Source organism: Heloderma suspectum, chromosome 3, assembly GCF_057233095.1.
Source record: "Heloderma suspectum isolate Gila_16-S chromosome 3, 16-S_ref, whole genome shotgun sequence".
In the NCBI taxonomy this organism is placed as follows: Eukaryota; Metazoa; Chordata; class Lepidosauria; order Squamata; family Helodermatidae; genus Heloderma; species Heloderma suspectum.
This window is the reverse complement of record NC_139460.1, coordinates 88,564,741-88,590,794: the sequence shown is the minus strand read 5'-3', so window position 1 is coordinate 88,590,794 and position 26,054 is coordinate 88,564,741. Positions and strand designations below refer to the sequence as shown.

At 41.3% G+C, this 26,054-nt stretch overlaps 1 protein-coding gene across 5 annotated transcripts in view; it reads right to left on the bottom strand.

Annotated features, from left to right (window-relative positions):
• Positions 1-7,453: 7,453 nt before the first annotated feature.
• DYRK1A (dual specificity tyrosine phosphorylation regulated kinase 1A) overlaps positions 7,454-26,054 on the bottom strand; it is a 149,760-nt gene continuing 131,159 nt past the window's right edge. For all 5 annotated transcript variants that reach the window (XM_084843712.1, XM_084843710.1, XM_084843711.1 and 2 more), the window contains 6 exons: positions 17,956-18,242; positions 16,996-17,142; positions 16,608-16,748; positions 14,823-15,129; positions 14,452-14,576; positions 7,454-10,691 (listed from right to left, as the gene is read on the bottom strand). In XM_084843712.1, the coding sequence (XP_084699838.1) occupies positions 10,068-10,691; positions 14,452-14,576; positions 14,823-15,129; positions 16,608-16,748; positions 16,996-17,142; positions 17,956-18,242 (1,631 nt within the window). In that variant the 3' untranslated portion in view covers positions 7,454-10,067. The remainder of the gene's footprint in view (positions 10,692-14,451; positions 14,577-14,822; positions 15,130-16,607; positions 16,749-16,995; positions 17,143-17,955; positions 18,243-26,054) is intronic.

Genomic DNA, 26,054 nt, shown 5'->3' with positions numbered 1-26,054 from the left:
GAATCCGCAAAACTCACATCCTTTCTCCCCCGCTCTTTCTGCTGGTGGGAACCTCCACTGGTCTCTTCCATGAACAGGAGGAGCTTCCATCAACAGAGTGGAACTCAGGATCCAAGCCTCCCCCCCCCTTATTCTACCCAGCCATCAGAGTTCAGCTCATAGGAATTTGTATCCAGCCCATTATATTTTTGTCTAGACAAGGAGTGTGGCACTACCCAAGTGAAAATGTTTACCTTTTAAAATTTGTACTAGCCCTCATTGCCATATCAGAAACTGGTTCTGACACTCCCGTCAGCATGGAAGGCTATTGGTCAAGGACAAGGGTGAGCCTTCTTTAGGTTCACAAAATCAGGATTATCTGTCTACATGGGCATTTATTAAATAGACGCTAAATATTAAATAGACCAGGGTACTTACAAGATCGCCTGATCCTGTACCAGCCTGCTCAGTTGCTGTGCTCATCAGGAGATATCCTCTGGCTTTTACCCTAAGATCTCTGAAGTTCGGTCCATCATGGCTTGGAATACGGGCATTAGTATCACAGTGCCCACTCTACAGAACTCCCTACTACTACAAATTGGACAGGCACCAACCCTTGTGGGTTTTTGGCACTTCCTAAAACATACTTTTTCCAACAGACATGCCCAGGTCCCTATTGGTCCTCTGTAGATCACAGAGTTGGAAGGGGCTTACAAGACCATCGAGTCCAACCCACTGCTCAATGCAGGAAGCCTGATTCCCAGGTGGTCTCCCATCCAAGTACTAACCAGGGCTGACCCTGCTTAGCTTCCGAGATCAGACGAGATCGGGCACATCCAGCTCTTTACATCGCTTAGACATTTATTTAAGTGATTCATAAATATTGTTAAATAAATAAATAAATTCGGTAACGCAGGGGTGGGGAACCTGTAGCCCACCAGACATTGGACTCAAACTCCCATCAGCTCCAGCCATCAGCTCCAGGTCAGGGAAGATGGGAGTTGTAGTTCCACAATATCCAGAGGGCCACGCATTCCCCGCCCCTGGAATAATGTGTAACAAAACATGTTTTGAGCACAGCTGAAATGAAAAGCAGAAGCCTATATATCCATGTTATATTATAAACTTTACCATATCGATGATACAAATTCATCAAGTAAATTGGTAAACTTAAATTCCTTGAAAGAACACATTAAGGGGTACTTTCACCAGCATAAGAACTGAATTCTTTTTTCTTTCTTTCTTTCTTTCTTTCTTTCTTTCTTTCTATTACATTTCTATAGCTGAAGCTCTCTGGGTGGTTCACAAGCCTGCCTCTACGGGTACTGTCTTTACAGGCACTCTTAGTCCCTGCAAACATTCAAAGCAAAAAAAGGGGCTTCAACTGGCAAACCCTCTTCATGGAAGGTGCCTTTGGGGCTTCCATACTTCTCCATCTCCAGGAGAAGTCATTTGGAGGAACCAATTTTAAGCTGTTTGCTTTAGAAACGGGAAACTAAAAGGTTCTAGAACATGGAATACAGTCCCCCGCCCCATATACACGGACACACACACAGGAACACAGAAAGCCACCTCATATCAGTCTGAATGTTTGTCTGTTTGGCCTAGCATCACTTATTCTGAGTGAATCTCCAAGCTACCTCATCTGTTTTTTTTAAACTGGAGATGCTAATGGATGGACCTGGAACTATCAGAATACAAAGCACATGCCATTTATTTATTCATTTCCTTCCTTCCTTCCTTCCTTCCTTCCTTCCTTCCTTCCTTCCAAGAAGCTCAAGGAAGCATATTTGCTTCTCCCCACCACCCTCATCATTTTATCCTCACAAAAGCCCTGCAAGGTAGGTTAGGCTGGCCCAAGGTCACCCAGGGAGATTCCTGGCAGAGGGGGGATTTGAACCCAGATCTTCCCAGCCCTATTCTCATACTCTAACCACTACTTCACACGGGCTCTGAAGAATGCCCCCCTGTCCAAATGCATGCATTTGTGGAATGAACAGCTTAGAAAAGATTGGAAGGTAACTTTTAAGGTAGCTAGCAGGAATGAAGAATTCTCTTACCCAACGTATCCTGTTAACACAATTCCATCTGAAATGCAGTCCTTTAAAAATTATTTTTAGAATGTCCTCTGTTAAGGGCAAAATTTATCACCTCAGTTCTTGCATGGATACAGTCTTCAACAAGTATTTTCATGAGTGTCCAGCTGATCTCTCAGTGCCACTAAGCAAGCCCAAAGGTGTGGGGCTATAGCCTAAAGAGGGTGAAGGAGGCAGGCAAAGATAATACAAGAGGACTGTTCCTGCTCCTCCATCCCCACAGGGCTGCCTACCACAACTGCCGTGAGGGAAGGAGCCTGCTATACGCTTTGATGCTGTACTGATTTATTGTTTTCGTTTGTAATCCGCCTTGGAAGGATTTGTATCCTTAAAGTTGGGAAATAAATGAGTATAATAAATAAATAATACAGCAACTATCCAACACACACCTAGTAGCTCAGTTTAAGCCCACTCATTTCAGCTCTGGGATGGATTGTGTGGCCTGTTGATTTACATTACCACTTCAAAAATCCTTATTATATATTTCAGGTATCAATGGGTGGTAGAATTATAGAAAGATGCTACTCTCATCAAATCGATAAGGATAATGAAACAGGATAATTAACCTTTGGGAGCCTCATTGAATCTTATAATCCTTTCATGCCCTCCTCACAATGCACAGAAATAAGTAGGCTTTCTTCAATGCCCTAAAGCAGGGGTGGGGGAGCTGTTGGACTACAACTCCCAACATGCCTGACCATTAGACATGCTATCTGGGGCTGATGAGAGTTGGAGTCCAATAACATTTGGCCCTGCCCTAAGGAATAACACAATGAAACCTGAATAAATTTAAAAAGTAACTTGCGTTCATAAAAGGATCTACAGTAGGAATAGGAATTGTTGTATCAAAAGCCCACCCAACTCTCCCAAATGAGTTACAAGTGAAACCATCAGTTTTCCCTTCTGTGCATCACAGATAATCAACCTTGTCATCCAAAATGTTTATATTGTAATCCTGCAATATTAATACCATAATGGCATCTAATGTCTCGCATTTTAGAATTCATCCCACAGCTTAAACAACACGTCACAATGATGATAACTGAGCAGTGCCATTCAGAAGGGGGCCTTAAGCAGCTTCCTGTGGAAAACATTTTGCTGAAATACCCTTTCCATGTTCACAACAAAATCGTTTTTACTAACAATGTGCCCATTAAGTAGGTCACAACAACATCCACTGTATAGTGAGGAAACTGAGGCTAAATCTGCAATCCAAAACTCTTGCCTGGGAGTAAGCACCATTGAAGACAGTGCAATGTAACTGCAGAGAAAACATGCCTAGTGTTGCACTTTGTATGCAGCTGAGCAAAGATCAGGGCCCAAGATCTAACAAACCAATCATGCTTTATTCAAGAAAACAATCTCCTTCATTCAAAGAAACAATACAGACCTCAGCTTGAAAGCTGAACATAGTTTTAAGTGCACCGAACACTAGCTCTTTATTTCAAAAGGAAATATACCACAGGTATATTTCAGGTTCCCACTGAAATCTACGGGGCTTAAGTGAAGTCATGACTAAATTTTCATAATGATTTCAATGGGACCCAAGTACAACTAAGTTAGTCTGGATCTAACCCCTCAAATCTGGTTATAGATTCTTAAGGCATGGCTAAACAAAATCTAGATTTATCAGAATTTTTTTCTTCTTCAATCAATCAAATTGTAATGTTGAAATCATAAGCTGTGGTAGAAAAAAATGAATGCATTCAGTTCAAGAAAGATTATTAAAAACATAATCAGTAAATGTAATAAAGTAGTGCATCTCATTCCTGCACATGACTAAAACCTATCATTTTAGCATCTGTGATTCTGATGCAATTTGGCTGCAGCTACAGTGTAAATGGACACTTTGAGCATAACCACGATGGGTAAAAATTGTATTTTCTGCTAGAGATGCCATCAACTAAGCTTTTTTATTATTCAAACAAACCATAGCTGAAGTATTCAGTAGCAATTTTCTTTGGTTTGCAGATAAAAATAAAATCACACCAGTTTTTATCTGAAGCATCAAGCAATGTGAAGTAGCTACCTCTAGATGGCAGTAGTGAGGAAATGCCAAACAAAACCTAATAGGAAAGTAACCATTTTAAAATTTTATTTCAGAGAATTTAAAACCCTCCTTTAAAAAAAAAAATTGTTGAGGCCCTTTAAATACCAATTTCTTCTCCAGATGATAAGACACTTAATGAATAGCTTTGCACAAATGGGTAAACCTCTCAGAGACATGTATACACATGCACAGAAACACTTTTATGGAAAATATAAGCTGCATTTTCAATTAGAATATGGGTGTATGCAAGCCTTCCCCAATTTTGTTCCCCCCAGATGTGTTGGGCTACAACCCCCATCATCCCAGTCACCGTGGTCATTGACAATGGAAATTGTAGTCCAATACATCTGGATGGCATCAGGCTGGGGAAGACTTGGTTTATGTGTATTTGCGAGGGGACCTCCTAGCATTAAAATAGCAGTTAGAGAAAAAGAGCAGTCTCTTTCCTCAGGACACTTGAGGCAGAAATTGAAAAATTACCATACCCAAAGAAGGGGGCTCCTTACCCTGCATCTGGAGCAACAAAAACTACTAATTCCAGAACATTCTTCTCCTTTTGTCCAGAAAGCATAGACTAATCCTACAAATAGGATATATTTGAATGTACAGGTGTCATAGTAGGATTATAATATCTAGGACTATAAATCAGATCTAATGATAACTGAGATTTAAATCTCTCCTTGTATTTTACTTTGCTACAGGTAAGCTAGGCTTTTTCTGTTTGACATACATAACTGGCACATTCCAAAAAAGGAGAGACTTTCAGCATTAAAAAACCTATGTTACTGATAGTTCAATGTGCCTTTTTCTCTTAACAAGAATTCTACTGGCCCTTACTTTTGCCTCGCTTACCATAGTTATAGGCAAGCAGAAACACTTAAAAAAAACTTCCAGGGTACATTATTCTGCATATAATGTATGAAATTCTAGCCTCATTGTCCTGCAGCCAAATCTTCTGCAATACTTTCACACCCAAATAACATCAGACTACCTATGATCCTGGGTCTAAATGCAGTACTGAACTTTTACAAGAAAGATCAAGAAGGAACTAGCTCCAATACATTTCTACATATACAGTTAGCATTGTGTGGGAAGTTAATTTCCTCAATACTTACTGTGGTTGTGTATGGATGATAGCTTTGCAGGCTTTGAGGCAGCACTGTAGAGCTTTCATTGCCCAAGGAATACAGGCTATTGTTTAGTGTTTCCTCTCGCACATTTTTATAATACCTTGAACTCTTATTATGGAAAAGCCAAAATTAACCCAAAGGAGTGAAACCAATGTGGCTTTATTAGATTCATGTACCTTTTGCTGTGGCTGTTGTAGGTACTAGTTGGGTAGTGTGGGAGAAATTTGTTTCACATTTCAGTGCAAACCTGCTTAATTTGCACTTTCTGAACCAGCCTGTCAATCGAAACAGTTATTCTTTGGTATTCACATTTCTCTGAATTCTGTGATGCAGTTTTCCAATGTAAAAAATGTGTACAAAAACACTGTATTAGAGGAAAATGTGCACAAAAATGCACACAAAAAAAGACATACAAAAAAGCATTAAGTTAGAGGCAATTGTGTACAAAACTGCTTATATTAGGAGAAATGTACAGAAAAATTAGTATGACTGTTCATGTGTACTTTAAAAAATCATAAACTAATGCAGCAACAGGACAAAACTAATGTAATATTGGAACAATGAGAAATAGAGAGACTGAAACTAACAGATTCATCCATTCACGGTAACACCCATTCACACACACCATGTTTAACTGTCTTCTGAGTAACACGGAAAGACAAGTACTTCTCTACATAAAACTTTCAGGTAGCCCTTTACAAAGGAGCAACACAGCCAACCTAGCAGGAAGATGCTAAGTCCATGTATATGAGCAAATAGGTTTTATCTTTTCAGTTTGGATAATCACTAGGAGCCAAGATCACAAAAGAGAAATTCCACCTTTGCAGAATCCTGAGAAATATTGACCTCCAGAATACAGTCTAGAAGCTTGTGTTTCATTTATTTTACTGTGCAACTGTTCTACTATGCAACTGTTCTATTTTACTGTGCAACTGAACGGACATAAACTGTTCTTTATGTCATTCAATTTTATTTTTAAAACTTAATGAGCAAATTACTTGATTTACTGAACTGAATACAGTGTTGTACCAATAAGGGATGGTTAACTGTGGTAAATAAGGCAAATTCAACGGAGGGGCTTTTCTTCCTTGTCACTTTGGCCTTTATAGCATGTGCACTGGCAATCAGACTACTACAATACACTGTATATAGGGCTTCCTTTGAATACTGCTTGGAATTTTTAACTCGCCCAGATGTAAACTGCCAGGCATTGGGAATTGGCTGAAAAGAATGCATATTACCTGTGCTCAGAGAGCTGCACTGGCTTCTGTTTATGTTTCTAGCCTCAAATCAATGTGCTGGTTCGATCATGAAATGATCTGGGCCCCAGAGTCCCAGAAGGAATATTATAAATTTATCTTAAATGACACATAACAACAATAAAGCAAATAAACTTTACTATGGCCAACAGGTGGTACAATATCAAGGAACTTGTCAAATCCTTGGAGAAGCAATGCTTGACTTCTTATAGAGAAGGATCCTATGCTCTTTCTCAGGTGAGGGATGATGAAATGCTGTGGCCATTTTGTTCACCACAGCTGCCATCAGTTATAGTGGTTAGGGAGAGGGGAATGCAAATCTGAACTCAAAATGGGTATATCTTGTGAGGAAGGATAGCAGACAAAAAGTGCCAACTAACTTATAACAGGATAAATGAGGTTATTTTCAATAAAAGGTAGTATTATATTTTTAAAGATCATGTTTTTCACTTCAAAACTTTTGCCTTAGTTCGTAGTGGTATAAATAAATGAAGGGGAAGTGCATTCCTCTAGTTCTGCACTTTTAGTTAGTAAGCCTGTGGGGCTGGTTTTATAGTTTATATAGCTGTCAGATTTTTGTTTAGGTATTATCTAAAGAAGTCAATAAATATCTGAAAGGTATTGGATGTGAAAATGTATACCAATTGCAAACTAGAAATAATGCTGTCTTTCAATTAGAATCAAGCAGAGATGAAGGTGTGGGCATTTCATAAGCACCTTGCTATTATTTCAATTAAAAACTCAAATAATGTATTATGCCTCTAAGTTTTACTTCCATAATCTTTTAAAATCTGTGTCAAATGTATGTAATATTTACATGTTGACTATAATCATACCTAGCAGACGAGGCCTTGTAGGAGGTTAATTGCATAGGAGATTTTACTATGTTTACATTTTTGTCTTAAATTATTTTTTAAAAGCACAGTAAAGAGTCTGAGGACAAATTATTCAACTGTTTATCATACATAAGACTGCATGACTATAATACAAAGGGCTTGTCTTTTCATTTAACGTTACAATATACACAGCAAGTCCGGACTAGATCTTACAATCTGAACACAGGTATTTAACCTTTTCCATGCTGTTTATGTTTACAATGCACAGAAGTCCTGTAACCAAACTGTGTAGTAAAGCACACAAAACTGGACTGTAACATAACACAGTATGCAGAAGCACTGGAGTTTATGATTTTTCATTATGTAGGTTAAAAACAGTATTAATTTTTGGTGCTTGCTAAGGTATAGCAACCAGCACAGGAAAAAAAAGTTACCCATATTTGTTACCCTTATATTCCTAGACAGCAGTAAGTACTGGATTCCTTTTTGTATTGCTAAGCTCAGTGTTCCATTTCTAAGATGACGGCCTTTCACTCACCAAACGTTTTTGAACTACAAATGTTCTAAAATATTTTAATTCATAGGCTTGACATTTCAGTACAGAAGAAATATAGATCCCTTGATCAAAAAAAGTTGATTTATAAAAAATGGTAATTCCCAAAGCATTCTTTCACACTGGCACTGTATTCAGCCTCTCTGCTGCCATTGTGAGGACTGGTTAAAAGGAAGAAGAAAAAGAAGAACACCTTTTGTTCAGAAGAACTGACCTAGTTGGCCATATGAAACTGACCCAGTATGAAGTACACGGTTTTCTGCTGAATGACCTTTTTTAACCGGTTTACTGGCAGAGGTAGATTACTGCTTCTGTTCATGTAAAGGGCAAGCAGCATTAATCTGGGAAAGCTAATCACTTCAGTACCCCAATTCCTCAATTTAATTCACTGTGGTTTTATCCATAATTTAAAAAAATCTTTACAAGGGTCCAGAAATGTAGCAACTGCCAAGCTGACTGTGTTATATTAAGGCAGCAGAACCCAAACATTAGGCACCTGTTAAGTACAGCCTGCTAACCTCAGGTCTCATGTGAGCTTTTTGCTTTACACATACTAGTGCCTTGGACCTGTTCATGCAATCAAGGTCTTGCCTTCAAGTTTACATTTATGCTAATAAGGAATACAAGAATCAACTGCTGGTTTCATAGCTTCTGGATCTAGTGTCCCTTTTACTTTCAGAAGCCTGAACACATTTATAATGTAAAAGATGTTATTATAGTCTTGAATTAGATGTCAAATCTATCATGTTCAGTACACAGATTGCTGTAAATGTATTGGCTATGAATTCAACAACAGTTCCAGTTTTGTTTAAGCAATAGTACAGCCATAATTTTCAACTGACATTTAAAAATGGTCTAGTTACACCTTGTGTCAAAGTGCAGAACTGCTACATTATTGGTTACAGACATCTATGTGCTATAAAAACAGCTTTGGTACAATAAATTATCAAAAAAGAAAATAAATTTTTGTAAAATTCACAGCATAATTGTGAGGCAAAAAAGCAGTCACATAAAATTCTGCATTTTTAAAAATGTTCAGGATGAACAGAAGACATCTTTGTGCAGAAGAAATGGTGGAGAAACCACGTGCCCAGGAGAAGGAGGAGGAGGAAAGAAAAAGTGGGGGGAGGAAAAAAAGTAAAAAGCAGGGAGGGACACAGTTGTAGCTATTTCCATCAAAAGCAAACCACTACTCCTGTGACCTTCAACCAATAAGAAAGTCAACTTTATGACACACGCAAAGTGACCTTGCAATACCTTACAATAAGTGGGTCACAAAAGTCTATTTTAAAAGAAAGGCCTCTTGAATTACCCATTCTCTGTGTTTTCAGCATTAAGGACTGTCTGCAAAAGCATGTCCAAAAGTGATTGCATCTGAAATGGTAGGCTCTTCTGAGTCCAAATCCATAAGGCCAAAGGTTATCCCAAAGACCACCACTTAAGACTTCCCCTGGACTGGCCAAGACCAACCTGTTGATTGCTTCTCAGTGCACCTTAGTTACAAGACCAGTCATATTCCAATACTAGCTGATTGTGGTCTCAAATATGAGAGACACAGAATCCCATTATAATTGCTGCTTTGATTCTCAGTAGGTTCAGATAAGGAGAGTCCCGATCACCGCCACTTAGCACGCTTAATGTGCCTCATGAACACCATTACAACTGTCCCTTTTTACAGCTGAATATTATATTTTGTAATCTGAAGGTCCCTCTTCCTTACAGTACTGCCTTTTCGTGCTCATGTATGTTTGGGAAATTAAAACTCACATTACTCCCCCCTCTCTGTATTAAAAAAAACACCCTCAAAAAGCCCATTTATTTGATCCTGGGCAGTGACTTTAAAAATCTGTTTGCAACTAAGACCAACATTTGAACATTTACCACTGCTGAACAAGGGCAGGAAAATCTATGACTTAGTTGTAGTAATTAAAATAGGGGCAACAAGGTGAGACATCACCTCAAAGCTATCTAGGATGTATGGACATGGCTCTAAAAACTTCACTCTCCCTTTGCAATCTGTTCAAGTTTAAAAAAATAGTCAGCTTTGCTCTCCTGTAGCGGTTCAGTAAGTCTATCTCCTTCTGATTCAAGCAGCTTTGAACTTTTTTTTGGAAAAACACCACTTCTATAAAAACACACAAGAAACAAACTTGTTTTAGTTTAGTCACGAGCTAGCCACAGGACTTTGCTGAACACAAACTCCTGTCATGGGAGACTCTTCCCTATCAATTCCCTGCCTCATTGCAAGGTGTCCTTCAGTCATATAATGAGCAGGACCTGTATTGGCAGAAAATTGGTACGTTGGATGTCCTGCTATGCCAGTTTCTTGGCGTGGATTAGAGTAGACTGTTAAATTGACGTCCATCGCTCCATTTTGTCCAAAGTCCAATGTATTAGCAGCCACTGGGCGGTTCTGATAGGCTTGATTGCCTTGATTACCAGTTGAGGAGGAAGATGTAGAGGAAGAAGTAGTTGAGGAAGACAGGGATGTCATGGAGTGGTGACTATGACCCACCTCCATAGAATCCTGGGTGGAGGAGCTGTTTGTTGGGGAATTGTAGACCCTTGGCCTGGTCCGGCTACCCAAGGCCTGCTGTCCATGATGGTGGTGATGGTGGTGGTGGTGATGGTGGTGGTGGGAGGTGTTTCCATGATGATGGTGTAATGCATTCTGTTGCTGAGGGGTTACATGGAAGGAGGTTTCTTGAACTGGATGGGTTTCAACAGTGACTTGCGTAGGAGCTTCAGTGCCTGTCCAACCAAGAGGAGGAGGAAACTGCTGTCGAACCTATCATTAAAAAAAGTGTGATGTCACTTAATGTCATACCCTTCAAGTTAAATATACCAAGACAAGCTTTTTAAATAGATGGAAGACTACATGTGAACAAAATACCATCTTGAAACTTGTTTGATATCCTGCCTATTTTTTTTCAAGAAAAATAAAAGTAAATTTCATCAAAAAATATATAGTCAGGGCCAGAAATACTGGAACAAAGATAACTGTTTTGGCAGTTGGCCTCTGTACACCACCACACTGAAGTTGAAAGGAAACACACCCAGATGAGAGCAAAGTCAGGACTTCCAGCTGTAATTCAAGGGGTTTGACAAAAGTGGGGCACTAACCATTCAGGAAGGACAGCCAGTGGCATACAGCCCCCCCCCAATCATTGGTGGCTCATAAGTAATGGAACAAACCAACATCATTTCAAACTGAAGGATCGCCTTTAATACCTGGATGAAAATCCTTTGCAGTCAATGATGACTGCCTGAAGTCTGGAACCCATGGACATGACCCAATGCTGAGTTTTGAGATGCTTTGCCAGGCCTTTACTGCAGCTGCCTTCAGGTGCTGCTTGTTTGTGGGTCTTTCTGCCTTCAGTCTTGTCTTCAGGAAGTGAAAAGCATGCTCTATTGGGTTGAGATCAGGTGACTGACTTGGCCATTGAAGAACATCCCACTTCTTTGCCTTCAGAAACTCTTGGGTAGCTTTTGCTGTATGTTTTGGGTCATTATCCCTCTGAAATATGAAGCGGCATCCTATCAGTTTGGCAGCATTTGGCTGGATCTGAGCAGAAAGTATAGCCCTATACACTTCAGAATTCATCCTGCTTTTATCAGCAGTCAGGTCATTAATAAACACCAGTGACCCGGTCCCATTGGCAGCCATATATGCCTATGCCGTAACACTGCCTCCACCATGTTTGACAGATGATGTGGTATGCTTTGGATCATGAGCTGTTCCTTTCCTTCTCCATACCTTTCTCTTCCCATCATTCTGGTACAATTTAATCTTGGTTTTATCAGTCCAAAGAATCTTATTCCAGAACTGGGCAGGCTTTTTTAGGTGTTTGCTGGCAAAGGCTAATCTGGCCTTTCAGTTCTTGAGCAGTACCAGTGGTTTGCACCTTGTTGTGAAGCCTCTGTATTTACATTCAAAAAGCTGTCTCTTGACTGTGGATGTTGACAATGACATGCCTACCTCTGCAAGAGCGTTCTTGACCTGGCCAGATGTTGTGAAAGGGTTCTTCTTCACCATGAACAGAATTCTGCAGTCATCCACTTTAGTTGTGTTCCATGGCCTTCCAGGCCTTTTGCTGTTGCTGAGCTTGCCAGTTAATTCCTTCTTTTTCAGGATGTTCCAAACATTTGTGTTGGCCACTCCCAATGTTTTTGCGATCTCTCTGATGGGTTTATTTTGTTTCCTCAGCCTAATGATGGCCTCCTTCACTCGCATGGACACCTCTTTGGACCTCATGTTGGGAGTTCCAGTGAACAGCCACCAAATGCAAATGTGACACTCAGAACCACCTCCAGGCCTTTTATCTGCTTGATTGGTCATGGGGTGCCCAGGAAACAGACCACACCTGTCCATGTAGCTGCTTGTCAGCCATTCGTTCCATTACTTATGAGCCACCAACGATGGGTGTGTGTGTATGCCACTGGCTGTACTTCCTGAATGGTTAGTGCCCCACTTTTGTCAAACCCCTTGAATTACAGCTGAAAGTCCTGACTTCGCTCCCATCTGGGTGTGTTTCCTTTCAACTTCAATGTGGTGGTGTACAGAGGCCAACTGCCAAAACAGTTATCCTTGTTCCAATATTTCTGGCCCTGACCGTATATGAACCTTTTAGTAGTGCCCACCCTCTAGAATTTAATAACGTTCTAGCTCAGTCTGGTATCTAAGTATTCAGAAATGTATTCAGTCCACTGTTCACACATTCTTAGGTGGCATAAGATGGCTAAAATGATGGTAGTTTGATAAGCTTTGGGGATACAAGGAATTACTGACTGGGTTCATACAACACGCTAACCCACACTCAGTGGTTGAGTGTGGGTTGTTACTGGAGTCTGGGCTGGCATGTTGTCTGAACCCAGGACATTTTCTGCAGGGTGGCTTGTTAACAATGCAGTGTGGCTTATTTTTCTCGACCAAGCTACCTTGACAACCCATGGTTTGTTGTTGGGTTGTTCAGGGTGGTTAACAAGCCACACTGCATAGTTAACAAGCCACCCTGCAGGAAATGTCCTGGGTTCAGACAACACACAAACCCACTGTTCAACAAACAACCCATGGTTCAACAACAACCCACACTCAGCCACTGAGTGTAGGTTAGTGTGTTGTGTTAACAGCTGCACTGACTGGGTTCACACAACATGCCAACACATGATGGGTTGTTGTCTGAAACAACCCACAGTGGGTTAGTGTGTCATCTGAACCCCGACTGGGGACATGCCAACCCATCATGAGTAAAGGGCATCGGGCAGTGAGCCACTCAGCAAGAGCAGCAGAAACTCCAGCAGCTTTTCGGGACTGTGGCAAGGCCGCTGCCAGTGCCCCCTTCCCCTTGACAGCACCAGCCCTCCAAGGTGCCCAAACAGCACTTCAGAGAGGCCACCGCTGCCCCACCGAATTGCCGCCAAGCCTCCATCCCCACTTCAACTGTGATTGGAGCCCTTTTTCGTATTTTTTTCTTTTTTTGCGCAAAAAACAAGGCAGGGAAAAGTTTTTTTGCATTTTCCCAGCCCTGTTTTGTGTGTGTAAATGGCTCCTTTATTTTTTAATTTTTATTTTGGCTATTTGCAGTTGCAGAACTGCAGCTATCCAAAGATATAGGGGCTTGCCTAGGCTGCTTGCTTGTATGTCAAGCAAGCAAGGGAACACTCAAAGCAACACTGTAGAAAGTCTGTTTTGACAGCCTTGCACAGCTGACAGGTGGGGAAACAGGGTGTAGATCAGCCCCCTAGCAAGGTTGCCCCAGGGTTCAATGCCTTGCCCTGAACCCTGGGAATACTCTGCTAGGAATCCCCACTTGCCCGAGTCTCCTGCATCTGTTTTTAAGGGTGCCTGAGTCCACCCACCCTTTTCTCTTCTCGCCATATCTACTTCTATTTTGACAGCTGTCAAAATATAAGCAGTTACTTCCTTTGGGATAGAGAAATAGGGTGGTGCCCACTTTTATATGGAAATGGGGTGCTCAAAACTTGGGGAGGGGTGCCCAAAAAGGAGGGGATCAACAGGGGTTGGAGTGGCATTTTAAATTGCAGGGGACTTGGCTAACTGTGTGATCTTAGCACTTTTGGCAGGTGGGGAAAGTGCTCAAGATCCCCTAGTTAGCGGAGTGTTGTCGTCCCCATTTAAAGTCCTGCCCCAACCAATGGGGATACTACCCTTCCACTCCACCCTACCCTGAGTCAGCAAGACCCTGTTCTCACTGAAAAATGCATCCCCCCACTTTTTCATACTTGTTCTATTAGCCGCACAGGATTTTGACAGCTCTCAATGAGGTGTCAAAATTCAGCTCAGCTAGTGGAAAAGGGTGTGTGTGTATTTGTGTGTGTGTAGGGGAGGAGGGAATACAAGTGGATCTGGTTGAAAAAGACTCTATATTACTGCCTTGGCAATGGTTTAGGTTTCAGGGTAGAAAAACAATGTGATAAGTTGCAAACGCGATCGAGGTCATTGCTCTACTGTGATGTCTGCACCAAACTATTTGGTCATTTCAGTTCTCTGATTCTTAGTTAACAGAGACTTCCTTCAAGAGTCTTACCTGTGGACTGTGTGTTTCACAATCCATAGCTTGTACAGCAGCAGTGAAGTGTCCACCACTATGTCGATGCTGATGTGTTGGATCTGACCGTGCCCTTCCACTGTTGCTTGTCCCAGAAGAGCCACCTTTTAAATGTACACAAAACAATGTATGGAAAATCCGAGATTCTCACATTAAGACAGGAAAGAAAAGCTATATCCCAAAACTGTTTTCTGATGTACAGTAAATTAGAGATTTCTATTAATAAGAAAGAGGAAAACTAAGAAGCTGATTTAAGATTATAGAAATAAAAACATTTTTATTGAGTCATTCAATATTCCTGCAAAGGCTTAGTTTGTTTCTAAAATATTAATGGGGCAATAAGCATGTACCTGAGCTTGAAGATGTGCTAGAAGTGGTTCCTGAAGACTGTGACTGCTCCATAGCAGGACTTGTAGATACACTGTTGCTTGTGTTTGTACCTTCATCTGCTGTTTTCTTAAAAAAACTGTGCTGCAGAGCATAGTAAGGTTGAATTCGGGTTTTCGGATCATAGTCAAGCATCCTTAAGATGAGGTCTTTAAACTTCAAGTAGTCAGCTACAGTATGACCCGATTCCCCAGCACGACGTCCCCCTGGTCCTCCTGTTTCTACTCCAAGTATATTGTGAAGTTTACGGGTTCCAGGTGGTTTGTACTCCTGTTGGGACATTAGAAATTCCTTACATTTCCTAAAAATTGTATAGTTGCATTCTATTACAATCGCACATCAATTTGGCAACAAAGTCTGAACATTATCAATTCTCAAAATATTGTTGACAATATTCTAATATTTATATTTTATTGTTGAATTTAAAGGCTCTGTATTCCAAATGAATGCAATTACCAAATATTGTATTTATGATACAATGTGTAAAACTAAGTACTCTTACAGTGCAATCCTATACATGTCTTTTCAGCTATATGTCCCATTGAGTTCAATGGGGCTTACTCCCAAGTAAGTCGGTATAGGATTGCAGCCTTAGAAAGAGTTCTCATTTACAGTACTGTGCAAAAGTCTTAGGCCACCATCAGATTTGTTGTTTTAGCAATGGTATAATGACCATATATAATTATTTCTCAGTCTCTTCATTAGAACACAACCAGAAAATACAGGAAATTTGTATGCAGTATTCAACAATAGAAAAAAAATCAGAAAAAACAGCTTCCATAGGCTAAAGTGGCAAGTATTTAGTGTGACCTCCCCTTACACTAGAGTAACAGCAGGCGCCTGGCCAGGAATGGTCTTTGTGGAAGGGTAGCAGCCAAGAAACCACTTCTGTGGAAAGGGAACAGTGTGAAAAGGCTAAGATATGCTAAAGCTCATAAAGATTGGAATGAGAATCAGTGGAAAAGAGTATTATGGAGTGATGAATCCAAGTTTGAAATTTTGGGGTCCAATCGTTGACAATATGTGAGAAGAAGAGTTGGAGAGAGATGGATGAATGAGTGCTTGCAGCCTTCAGTGAAACACGGTGGAGGGTGTGTCCTGGTTTGGGGCTGCATTTTTGCCAGTGGTGTTGGCGATCTTATCCGTATTGATGGGATCATGAATACTGAAAAGTACAGACAGGTATTAATTCATCATGCCATTCCTTCTGGAAAGCGCCTGATTGGGAATGGTTTCATTTTTCAGCATGATAACAATCCCAAGCACGCTGCTAATGCAGTGAAATCATATTTAGCGAGAAAAACAGCTGATAAAACACCGACAGTCATGGACTGGCCTCCACAGAGTCTAGACCTGAATATTATAGAGGCAGTATGAGATCACCTGGACAGAGAAATAAATAAAAGACAACCTACATCTAAAGAAGAACCCTGGGAAGTGCTGAAAGAAGCCTGGTGTAATATACCAGAAGATTACTTCAGAAAACTTCAGGGCAATCTCCCCAAAAGAGTTCAAGATGTGCTTAGAGCCAAGGGAGGTCACACTAAATACTGACTTTTGCCTGTACATATTTCCTGTATTTTCTGTTTGTATCTTAATACAGAGACCAAAAAATAATCATGGATGGTCATTAAAACCTGGCTAAAACAACAAAGCTGGTGGTGGCCTAAGACTTTTGCACAGTACTGTATATCAATGGGAGCTACAAATAAATGAGTTTAAGTTTTAGGTTCAAAATAGATACTTACCCTTTTCCCATCTTTGGTCTTCTTTAAGTTCCAAGTGCCATCTGGCAACTTCTCAAAGAACTTTCTTGCTTTTGGTGCTTGGTCAAGAATGTGAGCGGGTGGTATACCCAAAACTTCCACTATTTTGTTCATTTGATCCACCTATTTAGATGGAGGAAAGGAATGCATTAGAAGGGAGGGGGATCTATAAAAATGAAGCATTAGGCAAATCAACATAACATGAACACATGTGGAGATTAATGTACTCCTAGTTTTAAACAGTTGGGGCACTCAAAGTAGCAAAGTAAGGCTAGTTTTCACAATTATTTATACTGCCAATTCCAGATGATACTAAGCATGTCTGCTTTACAACATCAAAGATTATCACTACCTTTACAGATTTACATACCTCATTTGCCCCACTGAAGAGAGGTTCTCCAGTGTGCATTTCTACTAAGATACAGCCAAGGGACCACATGTCAATTGCAAGATCATAAGGCATTCCCAATAGCACCTCTGGTGATCGATAAAAGCGACTCTGGATATACTGGTATATCTGCATTTTAAAAACAAAGGTATTTGATAAGTTAAAGCTCATTCCTAGTTTAGATATTAAAGATTTACAAATGAAAACAATATTATTATTATTATTATTATTATTATTTGAAGTATAAGGGGAGTAATAATAAAATATTTGTTAGAAATCTTGGTAATTAATTAAAAAAGTGGACAACTCTAAAAATGTTATCAACAAAACAGAACAATTAAAATATTTTGTTTCAGTAAAAATTTTGCTATTGTGTTCTGAAGCAGAATAACTTATTTTATGGTAAAATTACAACTTTTAACAGGTAGCTCCATGCAACTTTTTGAAAAGCTAATACTTCATATGTTATATTGTTGTGGCTTTAACGTTTTCCTTCCAAAATAGAACTACTTTGAGATTCAAACTAGCCGATATCTTGTGCAATGCAGATGCTGCAATGTGCTAATCTTTTTAGAAAAGCAAAGTATTAACACAGTGGCCATGACATAGTAGAGAATTCAACAGGGCTTAACTGTGTGCTAGACTGCAGGCACTGATTTTATTATAAGCTATTATGATTCACTCTCATGGAATCCCAAGCTAAATGAATACACACTGCACATTTTAAAAGTTTGTTTAGGAAAATACACATAAACACTGGCAGTCCTATTACAGTTGCAGAAGGACTTGTTCAAATTCTTCTTCCATACAAATTCTGAAACTAAGAATTACTTTATTTGTTGAGCTACACTAATTACTATAAATAAAAAGCCAAGATACCCTGAAATAGATACTGCTTTTCAAATTGTCCTAGATTAAATGTTAATACTTAATTATACTCACCCTCTGTCCTAGTTGGCAAGAACTGCCGAAATCAACTATTTTGATAGCGCTTCGTTTGGGGTTACAGAGCAAGATATTCTCAGGTTTTAGATCACAGTGAATGATGCTAAGTTCAGGAGTTGCAAGAAAAAGCAGTGCAGTGCACATCTGTTGTGCGAACTTTCGCGTCAAGTTCAATGAAACCCCTCTGAAGTTTGTGTTCCGCAACAGGTCATAAAGGTTGTAGGAAAGCATTTCAAAAACTAAACAGAGATGGTTTCGGAACATAAAATGACGCTTCAAATGCACTAAAACAAGAAGACAATAATTAAATCAAAAGTGTATTCCCAAAAGTGAAAATCATCTGATAGTATTTAACTTAGTTCACAATAATTAATTTTAATATAAATTATCAGTTTCTAAGATAATGTATTCACTGAAACATTTATGTTTTAAATCGGGGGGGGGGGGATTTGTGGCCCTCCGGATGTTTTGGCCTAAAACTCCCATCAGCCCTAGTCCACATAGCCAATGGTGAGGTCTGGTGGAAATTGTAGGCCAAAATATTTGGGGGCCACAAGTTGCTCATGCCTGCTTTAAACCATTCCTTAGTAATTGTACACTATGCATTTCTAGATGAATACAATTTATTTATTTAACATATTTTTAATCCCGCTTTGGGGGAAATTATTGTCTCCCAAAGCGACTCACATCAACCATATTTTTCTGTTGAAACTGTTGAGAACAACATCAGTGACAAGTCAACAGAGAGTTAAGTTTCCTAAAGTGTCCACAAAAATCTGACCCAACCTGCAAGATAGAGAAGTGATCTGTTTTAAGCATGTAGACCTTCCCTACTATGCAAGCCTTGGCTGAATTAGTATCTGTCTATTTGACCAAAGTACTGTGCTTTACATCAACTGGTAAAGCAGAACTACTGCACCAACGTGATTTGAGTAAAGTGACAGAAAGGTCACTTTTCAGTATCTGGTATAAACAGTCTTGATTTATTCTACGTGAGGAGAGGATGTAAATAGTTTTTTTTTAATAAATAATTTAGAGCACTAAAGGCATGTTGAGTATGTACACCGAAGAGCTTTTTTTTTAAAAAAGAAAACTACATTACCGGGACCTTCCACAAAGAAAATAATAGAACTTGTTCCTTCTTACTTCATTAAGCTATTAATAATTTCAAAATACATAACTCTTCTCTTTCAGCAGCTTACAGATCATGCTTAAAGTCAATAGAACTGAGTGCAGCAATTACAACAAGAGAACTGTATTACTGCCATTCCTAAGACAACAGTTTTGCTTTTATTTTGATGTCTGGCATCAACTAACTAAGCATTTAAGTGCAATTTCAGAAAGCTCAATGCTGCTTTGGAGCTGTCCAATTTATTATCGATTGGCTCTGCATCTGCAAGGCATAGCAATGGCAGTTCAGAGTACAGGGAATACAGCTGGCCTGCTCAGTGGTCTGTTGCAACTGTAGCATCACTGAGGGTGGAAGCAGTGCTGAGGGTGGAAGCAGTGGCATCTGGAGAGGCAGTGGGCTTGGCAACTCCCTTGAGGCTGGTGGAGGAGTGATCAATGTTTCTTGTGGTTCAGGAGCTCTTGACACATAGCTGATGGTTGGGGTTAGTACTGAGAAGGCACCCAATCCGAGGGCCCTACATGGACAGAATATCGGTGTCAGCTGTACAGGTCATCCCTACACTTATCCCAACCTCTGGACCTTCTGTATGGCAGGTCCCAGTCATAGTGTCTGCCCCACTCCGAAACCAGAAGTGGACTGCTCCCACAGCCGCTGTGGCTGACTCTGCCTGATGGATGCAACCAAGAAGATGGAGTCAGGTGAAGCTGCAAGTCTATTTCAAGGTCAAAGACCCCTCAGGGAATGGTGAGAATGAGGTGGCAAAGTGAGTGGTTCAAGAGAGGAGAAGTCCCGGACCTCACCCTCCGATGTCGATGTTATCGGACCTGGGTCCAATCTCGACTTTGGTATCACCATCAGGATAGATGAAAGAAGCATTGGTGGAGCAGTGGGTATCTCCTTCAGTACCAAGGATGCTGGCTGATCCCGAGGCCTCACTGAGCGTCATCGACAACCGTCGGTATTCGGTCCCGAGATGGGGAGCATGGCCTGCCTTGATCGTGAAGGGAGACTGATAGTCTCTTTGACACCATTTTCTCCTCTTTTATTTCCGAAGAAGATTGACCTACTTGCTTCAGCATTGTGGCCTTCTTTGTTAACTTTTTGGCCAACGAAAGTATCAGCGCCTGCCCTGGAGGAGGGAGCTTAGTCACACTTGGGAAAACCTGCGGGGGGGGGGGGCAACACTTTTACAGGTGTAGGTGAGATAGAAATATCCCCAGCCAGGGGGTTAGAGACCTGGGCCATCAGTAGGTCTGTAACCGCCTCAAGCGCTTTCTTCCAAAGCACAGCTTTTAGCTGATTGACACGATTTTGCTGAGCCCGTTTTGAGAATGCCTGGCAATGAGTACAAGCCTCAACAACGTGTCCTTCTCTGACATGGAAAAGACACAGCGAGTGTCCGTCAGACAGCAGTAACTTGCTCCCACAGCAGGAACACTTTCTAAATGGCGCCTTGAGGGCCATACACCCGCAAGGACGATAGCAGGATTGCAAAACAAAAATAAATTAAATAATGCAGAAGATAAAGACAGAAGACTAAAAATAGAGAGAGACTGACTAAAACCTCAGCTTTTTAGTAATTTTTAGCTTTCAGATGAACTGAATGCAGAAGTTCCCCCACAAGGTTACCACAATGGTGGTCAAAAGAGAACTGAGGGAATAGGCAGGAACCCACTAGGGACATGGGCACTGGGATGGTGGGGGACAGGTTCATGCCAAAACTCCTCAGCTATAGAAGTTTTCCTGAATCGAGGCTCGGCACAGGTGCAGAGCCCATATGTGTGAATGCATGCAGACCATGAAGAAGAACTAATGAAGGTTTTCTGCTGAGCGAACTGCTTCCACCAGTGGAACTGTGAGGGGAGCAATGACCCCTGCAGCCACAGTGTGCCCTCAAAATCTGCTCCAGAGGGTTGGGGGCCCTATGGAATAGATTTTCAGGGAGTGATGGAGGCTACAGGAGAGAGGGAGGATGTCCCGTCGTGCAAGCAGAGTTCTGATTATATGATATTGTAACCTGCTTAATGTAACACAATATTTCTGAAAAAGCAATGACCATATGTAGCATTTTCCATGCCTTAATGCTTCTTGATATTTAGATCACACTTTTCATCTATGGTATATTAATTCAGATATTTTTAGTATTTTAAGTCCTTCACAAAATCCATAGTAAAATTAAGAAGAAAATATTTACAGTGCACATGCTGAACCATTGTTCCCATTCTCATTAACGGTGCCTAGCTTTAGGGCCATAAGTAAGGCCATACTATTTATGTGGTCAACGTGCAAGTAAACCATTATTCTCACTGGAGAAGCCCAAGTTATTAGAAAGCCTCTCTTTTGTGACTTCTTTCTTGAGCAAAGTTTATCCGATCTGTCAGTTTATCATCTCAGTCGGGGTTCAGGCATGGAAACAGCTTTGGTCACCCTGTATGTTGGGAGATACAACACCCACCTATGTTGGGAGAGAGACAGAGGGAGTGTGATGCTGTTGATACTCCTGAATCTCTCGGTGGCTCTTGATATCATCAACCATAGTATCCTTCTGGGGTGACCGAACTGGGAGTGGGAGGTTCTGCATTGCAATGGTTCCATTCCTACTTGGATTGCTAACTCCAAAAGGTGGTGCTTGGGGAATATTGCTCAGCTCCATGGATTTGGCAGCATGGGGTTCCTCGGGGATCAGTTTTGTCCCCCATGTTTTTTAACATCTACATGAAACCAGTGAGTGGGGATACCTGGGGTTTTGGAGTGTGCTGTCATCTGTATGCTGATGACATGCAGATCTACTTCTCCTTTTCATCTTCATCAGATGAGGCCGTGGATGTGCTAGATCATCCTGCCTATGACAGTGGACTGGATGAGGGCTAATAAACTGAAGCTCAATCCAAATTAAGAGTGAGATGCTGCTAGTGGGTGGTTCTTCTGACTGGATGGAGGATGCCTACCCTGTTCTGGATAGGGTTGCACTCCCCTTAAAGGAGCAAATTTGTAGCTTTGGGGTTCTCCTGGAGCCCTCTCTGTCACTTGAGGCTCAGGTGACCTCAGTGACACAGAGTGCCTTCTACCAGCTTCAGAGGTAGCCCCGTTACACCCCTATCTGGCCAGGGATAACCTGGCTGCAGTAATCTATGCTTTGGTAACTTCCAAGTTAGATTACCACAGTGCACTCTATGTGGGGCTTGTCCTGACTTAGCAAAGCCTTAATTAGGCTGGGAGCCCTACCAACAGAACTAGTAATGATTGATAATAGCCTCTTCAAGGCCACTTGTACTTTACAGCAGGTTGATAAGGGGTTGTCCAAAAAGCCAAAAGTCAAGCTGTCCAAAAGTCACGCCAGGCAAAGTTCTGCCGTGAAGCAAGAGGCAAGTCCAATCCAGTCCAAAGTTCTAAGAAGGTCCAGTTTCCAAGGCAGAAGGTCAGGATCACTGAAGACACACTAACATGGGAAGCACACCAAGACATTGTTTTCAGCAACTTGCTCACATTGCTTGCCACGTTTTTATCTGAGACAAAGCCAGGACACACCCAACTCCCAGCTGCAACTCATTAACAAGCTTTTCAGTGAAGCTAGCTATAAAAGGAAAGCATTACAGAACTGGATTTCTTGCTTGTAGCCAGGAGCTTTTCCGGAGGGGCCAGGTTTACTGCCTACACTTCATTCTTCGCCAATCTTGAGGGCTGGATGGTCTTGCCATGTCCGGCTCTGAATCCAAGTCACTCTGGGACAGAAGAATCGGAGGAGGGAGGCCCTCATCGGGCATTCCAGATGGACATGCCACTTCTTCAGCTCCACGACCACCATCCTCCTGCAAAGCCACCTCTGGAACATCCTCGGGGAAAGGAGAGCTTTTGAGCTCAGGCAAGGTAAGTTCTTCATTGGATGAAGACTCTTCGGGAGGGGGGGGCATGACAGGGCTGCCCTTGAAGACTGTTCAGAAGCTACAGCTTGTGCAAAATGTGGCAGCCAGATTAATAACTGGGACCAGAAGGTCTAAGCATATAAGACCAACTCTGGCTCTCTTGCCTTGGCTGCCTGTATGTTTCCGATCCCAATTCAAGGTGTTGGTTTTAACCTATAAAGTGCTTGGGACTACAATATCTGACGGAACGCCTCTCCTGATGAACCTACCTGGACACTATGATCAACATCTGACTCCTCAGAGGGAGGCTCGGAAGGTGGCAACAAGGGGGAGGGTCTTCTCAGTGGTGGCCCCCCAACTGGCAAGCTCCCCACCAAGGCGCCAACATTGTCATCTTTCTGGCACCAAGTTAAGACTGCCCGCTACTCCCAGGCATTTAATGGCATATGATGGGGCATTTCTGTCAGCTGCCTTGAACAGATCTATTACTGAAATTGTTTACTAAAACTGTTTTTTTGTTTGTTTAAATGGTTTTAAATATTGTACATTTAAATTTTTAGACAAGGTTTTATTATCATGTAATGTTTGTATAACGTTGTGGTTTGTAATTTTTGTGAACTGCTGAAAGAGCTTTGGCTACTGGGCAGCACAGAAATGAAATAAATAAGAGAGACACTGGCAGAAAGAACATCTAGTAGTTGCTTCATTTTCAGGTTTTAGCAATCACCCCTTTGCTGCCATGAGCAGCGCCTTCGACAAACCCACCCGGTAACAAGCTGGGGGCATGATCTTGGCAAACAAGAATGTCCAGGTGCCAGATGTCTAGAGGAAGACTGTATTGCAGCAGCTAAATTAGGCTGCCAGAAAAACCTGACCTGGATTTTTGGGAGAGTTTGTGTTCCATGCCCCAAATGTCATCCTTCTCCTGCTCTAGTGAGCTCCCTCCTCCAATGCATGGGTGGGGAGGTGTCGCTCCCCCCACCCCGGTCAAGAGGCATGCCTGCTCATACGCATCATACGCACTATACGCATCATACGCACTCTCTCAGCATTTTACAAGCAAATTTATGGGAACAGTAACTTCTGAGGAGAGCCAATGGAGAACAGGCATTATTTACATGGTAATTCATCCATCCCCTGAAGGCTTTTCTGAGGACTGACTGGTAAGAAGCACACAAACCTTGTTCTCTTATAGGTCAAGAACAATAAAAAATTACATTAGAAAAGAAGAAGAAAACAGCACAAAAAGAGGAGCATTCCTTTCAGGCACTCTTAACTACTGTTTATTTATATGAAGGATTAGCTTAGATAGAAGGGGGAAAGAGAGAGAGAAAGTGTCAGACCAAATTCCCCAATCCCCCTTTCTTGTAGACTAGCACTAAAGCAGGAAAAAGAAGTAATCTTGAAAGCAGTTCCCCATGCAAAAATCTTGAAAGCAGTTCCCCTAGAATTTTGAAATTTGTTTTCTTTTGAATACTGCATAGGACAGAGGCTTGGAGAAGGTGGAAAGGGAAATTAGCCATTAACTATGACTGCTATGCTAGACTCTTAGGCTACTATGATACAAGGTATACTTACTTTGGAGTAAGGCCTACTGAAATGGCAATTTAATTTTGAGTAAACATGCATAGGATTGAACTGTGTAAGTCTTTAAAAGCAATAACATTTATTAAGTGCCTAAATAGGACTAGGAACCCATTTAAGGTGTAATCCTAAGCATCCTTGCTTAGAAATAAGGCCCACTAAAACTATGATAGATTGGACTATGCAGCTGGCTGCTAGACTATAAAGCTTGGCAAGTAAGTTGAGTCACAATTTATAGACCCTAATATGAACATATGTAAATTAGCTTTTTATGTGATGCCCTCTTATACATTTGGCCTGTTCAGAATATTAAATAACAGCATCATCACCTCATAGTCCAATGGGTAACACAGAGAGATCAGAACAGCTCCCATCCTCCTAAATCTTATGTATTTTTATTGAAACATTTTAAACTGTCCTTCATCCTTGCAGATACCAGAGTGATACACAAGAGGAGGGATAGGCAACTGGTGCTCTCCAGATGTTTTGGACTACAACTCCCAGAAAGCCATATAGGTGTCCCATGTAATTTAGAACCCTGATCACATGGGGAGCCAACACAAGTGCAGCAGCCCCTCTGCTGCAGACATTTGCCCTAAACATGTGGAAAGCTGCACGGAACGTATGATAATGGGGTCGGAGCTAAAGGCCCTGTCCCATAGTCCTTTCATGTGAATAATGACTGAATACAGCTACTGCCTTACCTGGATTGAGTTTCACATTTATCAGCCCACACCTGTCCAGAATATCTCCTGACTCACCAGAATTAGATCCAAATCACTCAACAAGCTCTCCCAGTGGAGGCAAAGGGTTAGACTTGGATTGAGGAGATCCATGATCTAATCCCTGCTCAGCCATGGAGCTCACTAAGTGACCTAGGGTCAGTCATTGACCTGGTTCACACATAATAAAATGTATGCTAACCCATGGTTTATTTAACTTATGATTTGTTGCCCTAGGAGCACTTGTATGGCAGACAATCAAACACACACCATGGTTTGTTTTCTGAACCCCTGGGTTATTTTCCTCCTCCTTCAACCACTCCCTGCCTGTATCCCAAATGCTTTTGTGGCACTGCAGTACTGGCACGCAGAGAGGCTTTTTTCCGCACTCTTGCCCACCACCTCTGCTGCCTGGCAAAACAACCCATGAACAACCCACAGTTCTGGGTTCATACATAATGACACCCCATGGTTTAAACAACCGAGAGTTTACAACCCAACACCAAACCATAGGTTCTCTTTCTGGGTTGCTCTTGTTAACAAACCATAGTTTGTTAGCATGGCTGGAGTCATACAACACACCAACCCAGAATTCAACAACCTATGCCATGGGTTAGTGTTATGTGCAAACCCAGACGTTACGTCTCATCCATACCTATCTCACAGGATTGAGAAGCTAAACCAGGAAGAATCCTATGTATGCCAACCCGAAGGGCAAGATAAAAATGTAATTTAATTATTTGAGAGAGAAATTCCTCTCACAGAACTGGCTCTCCAGGCTATCTATTCTATTTC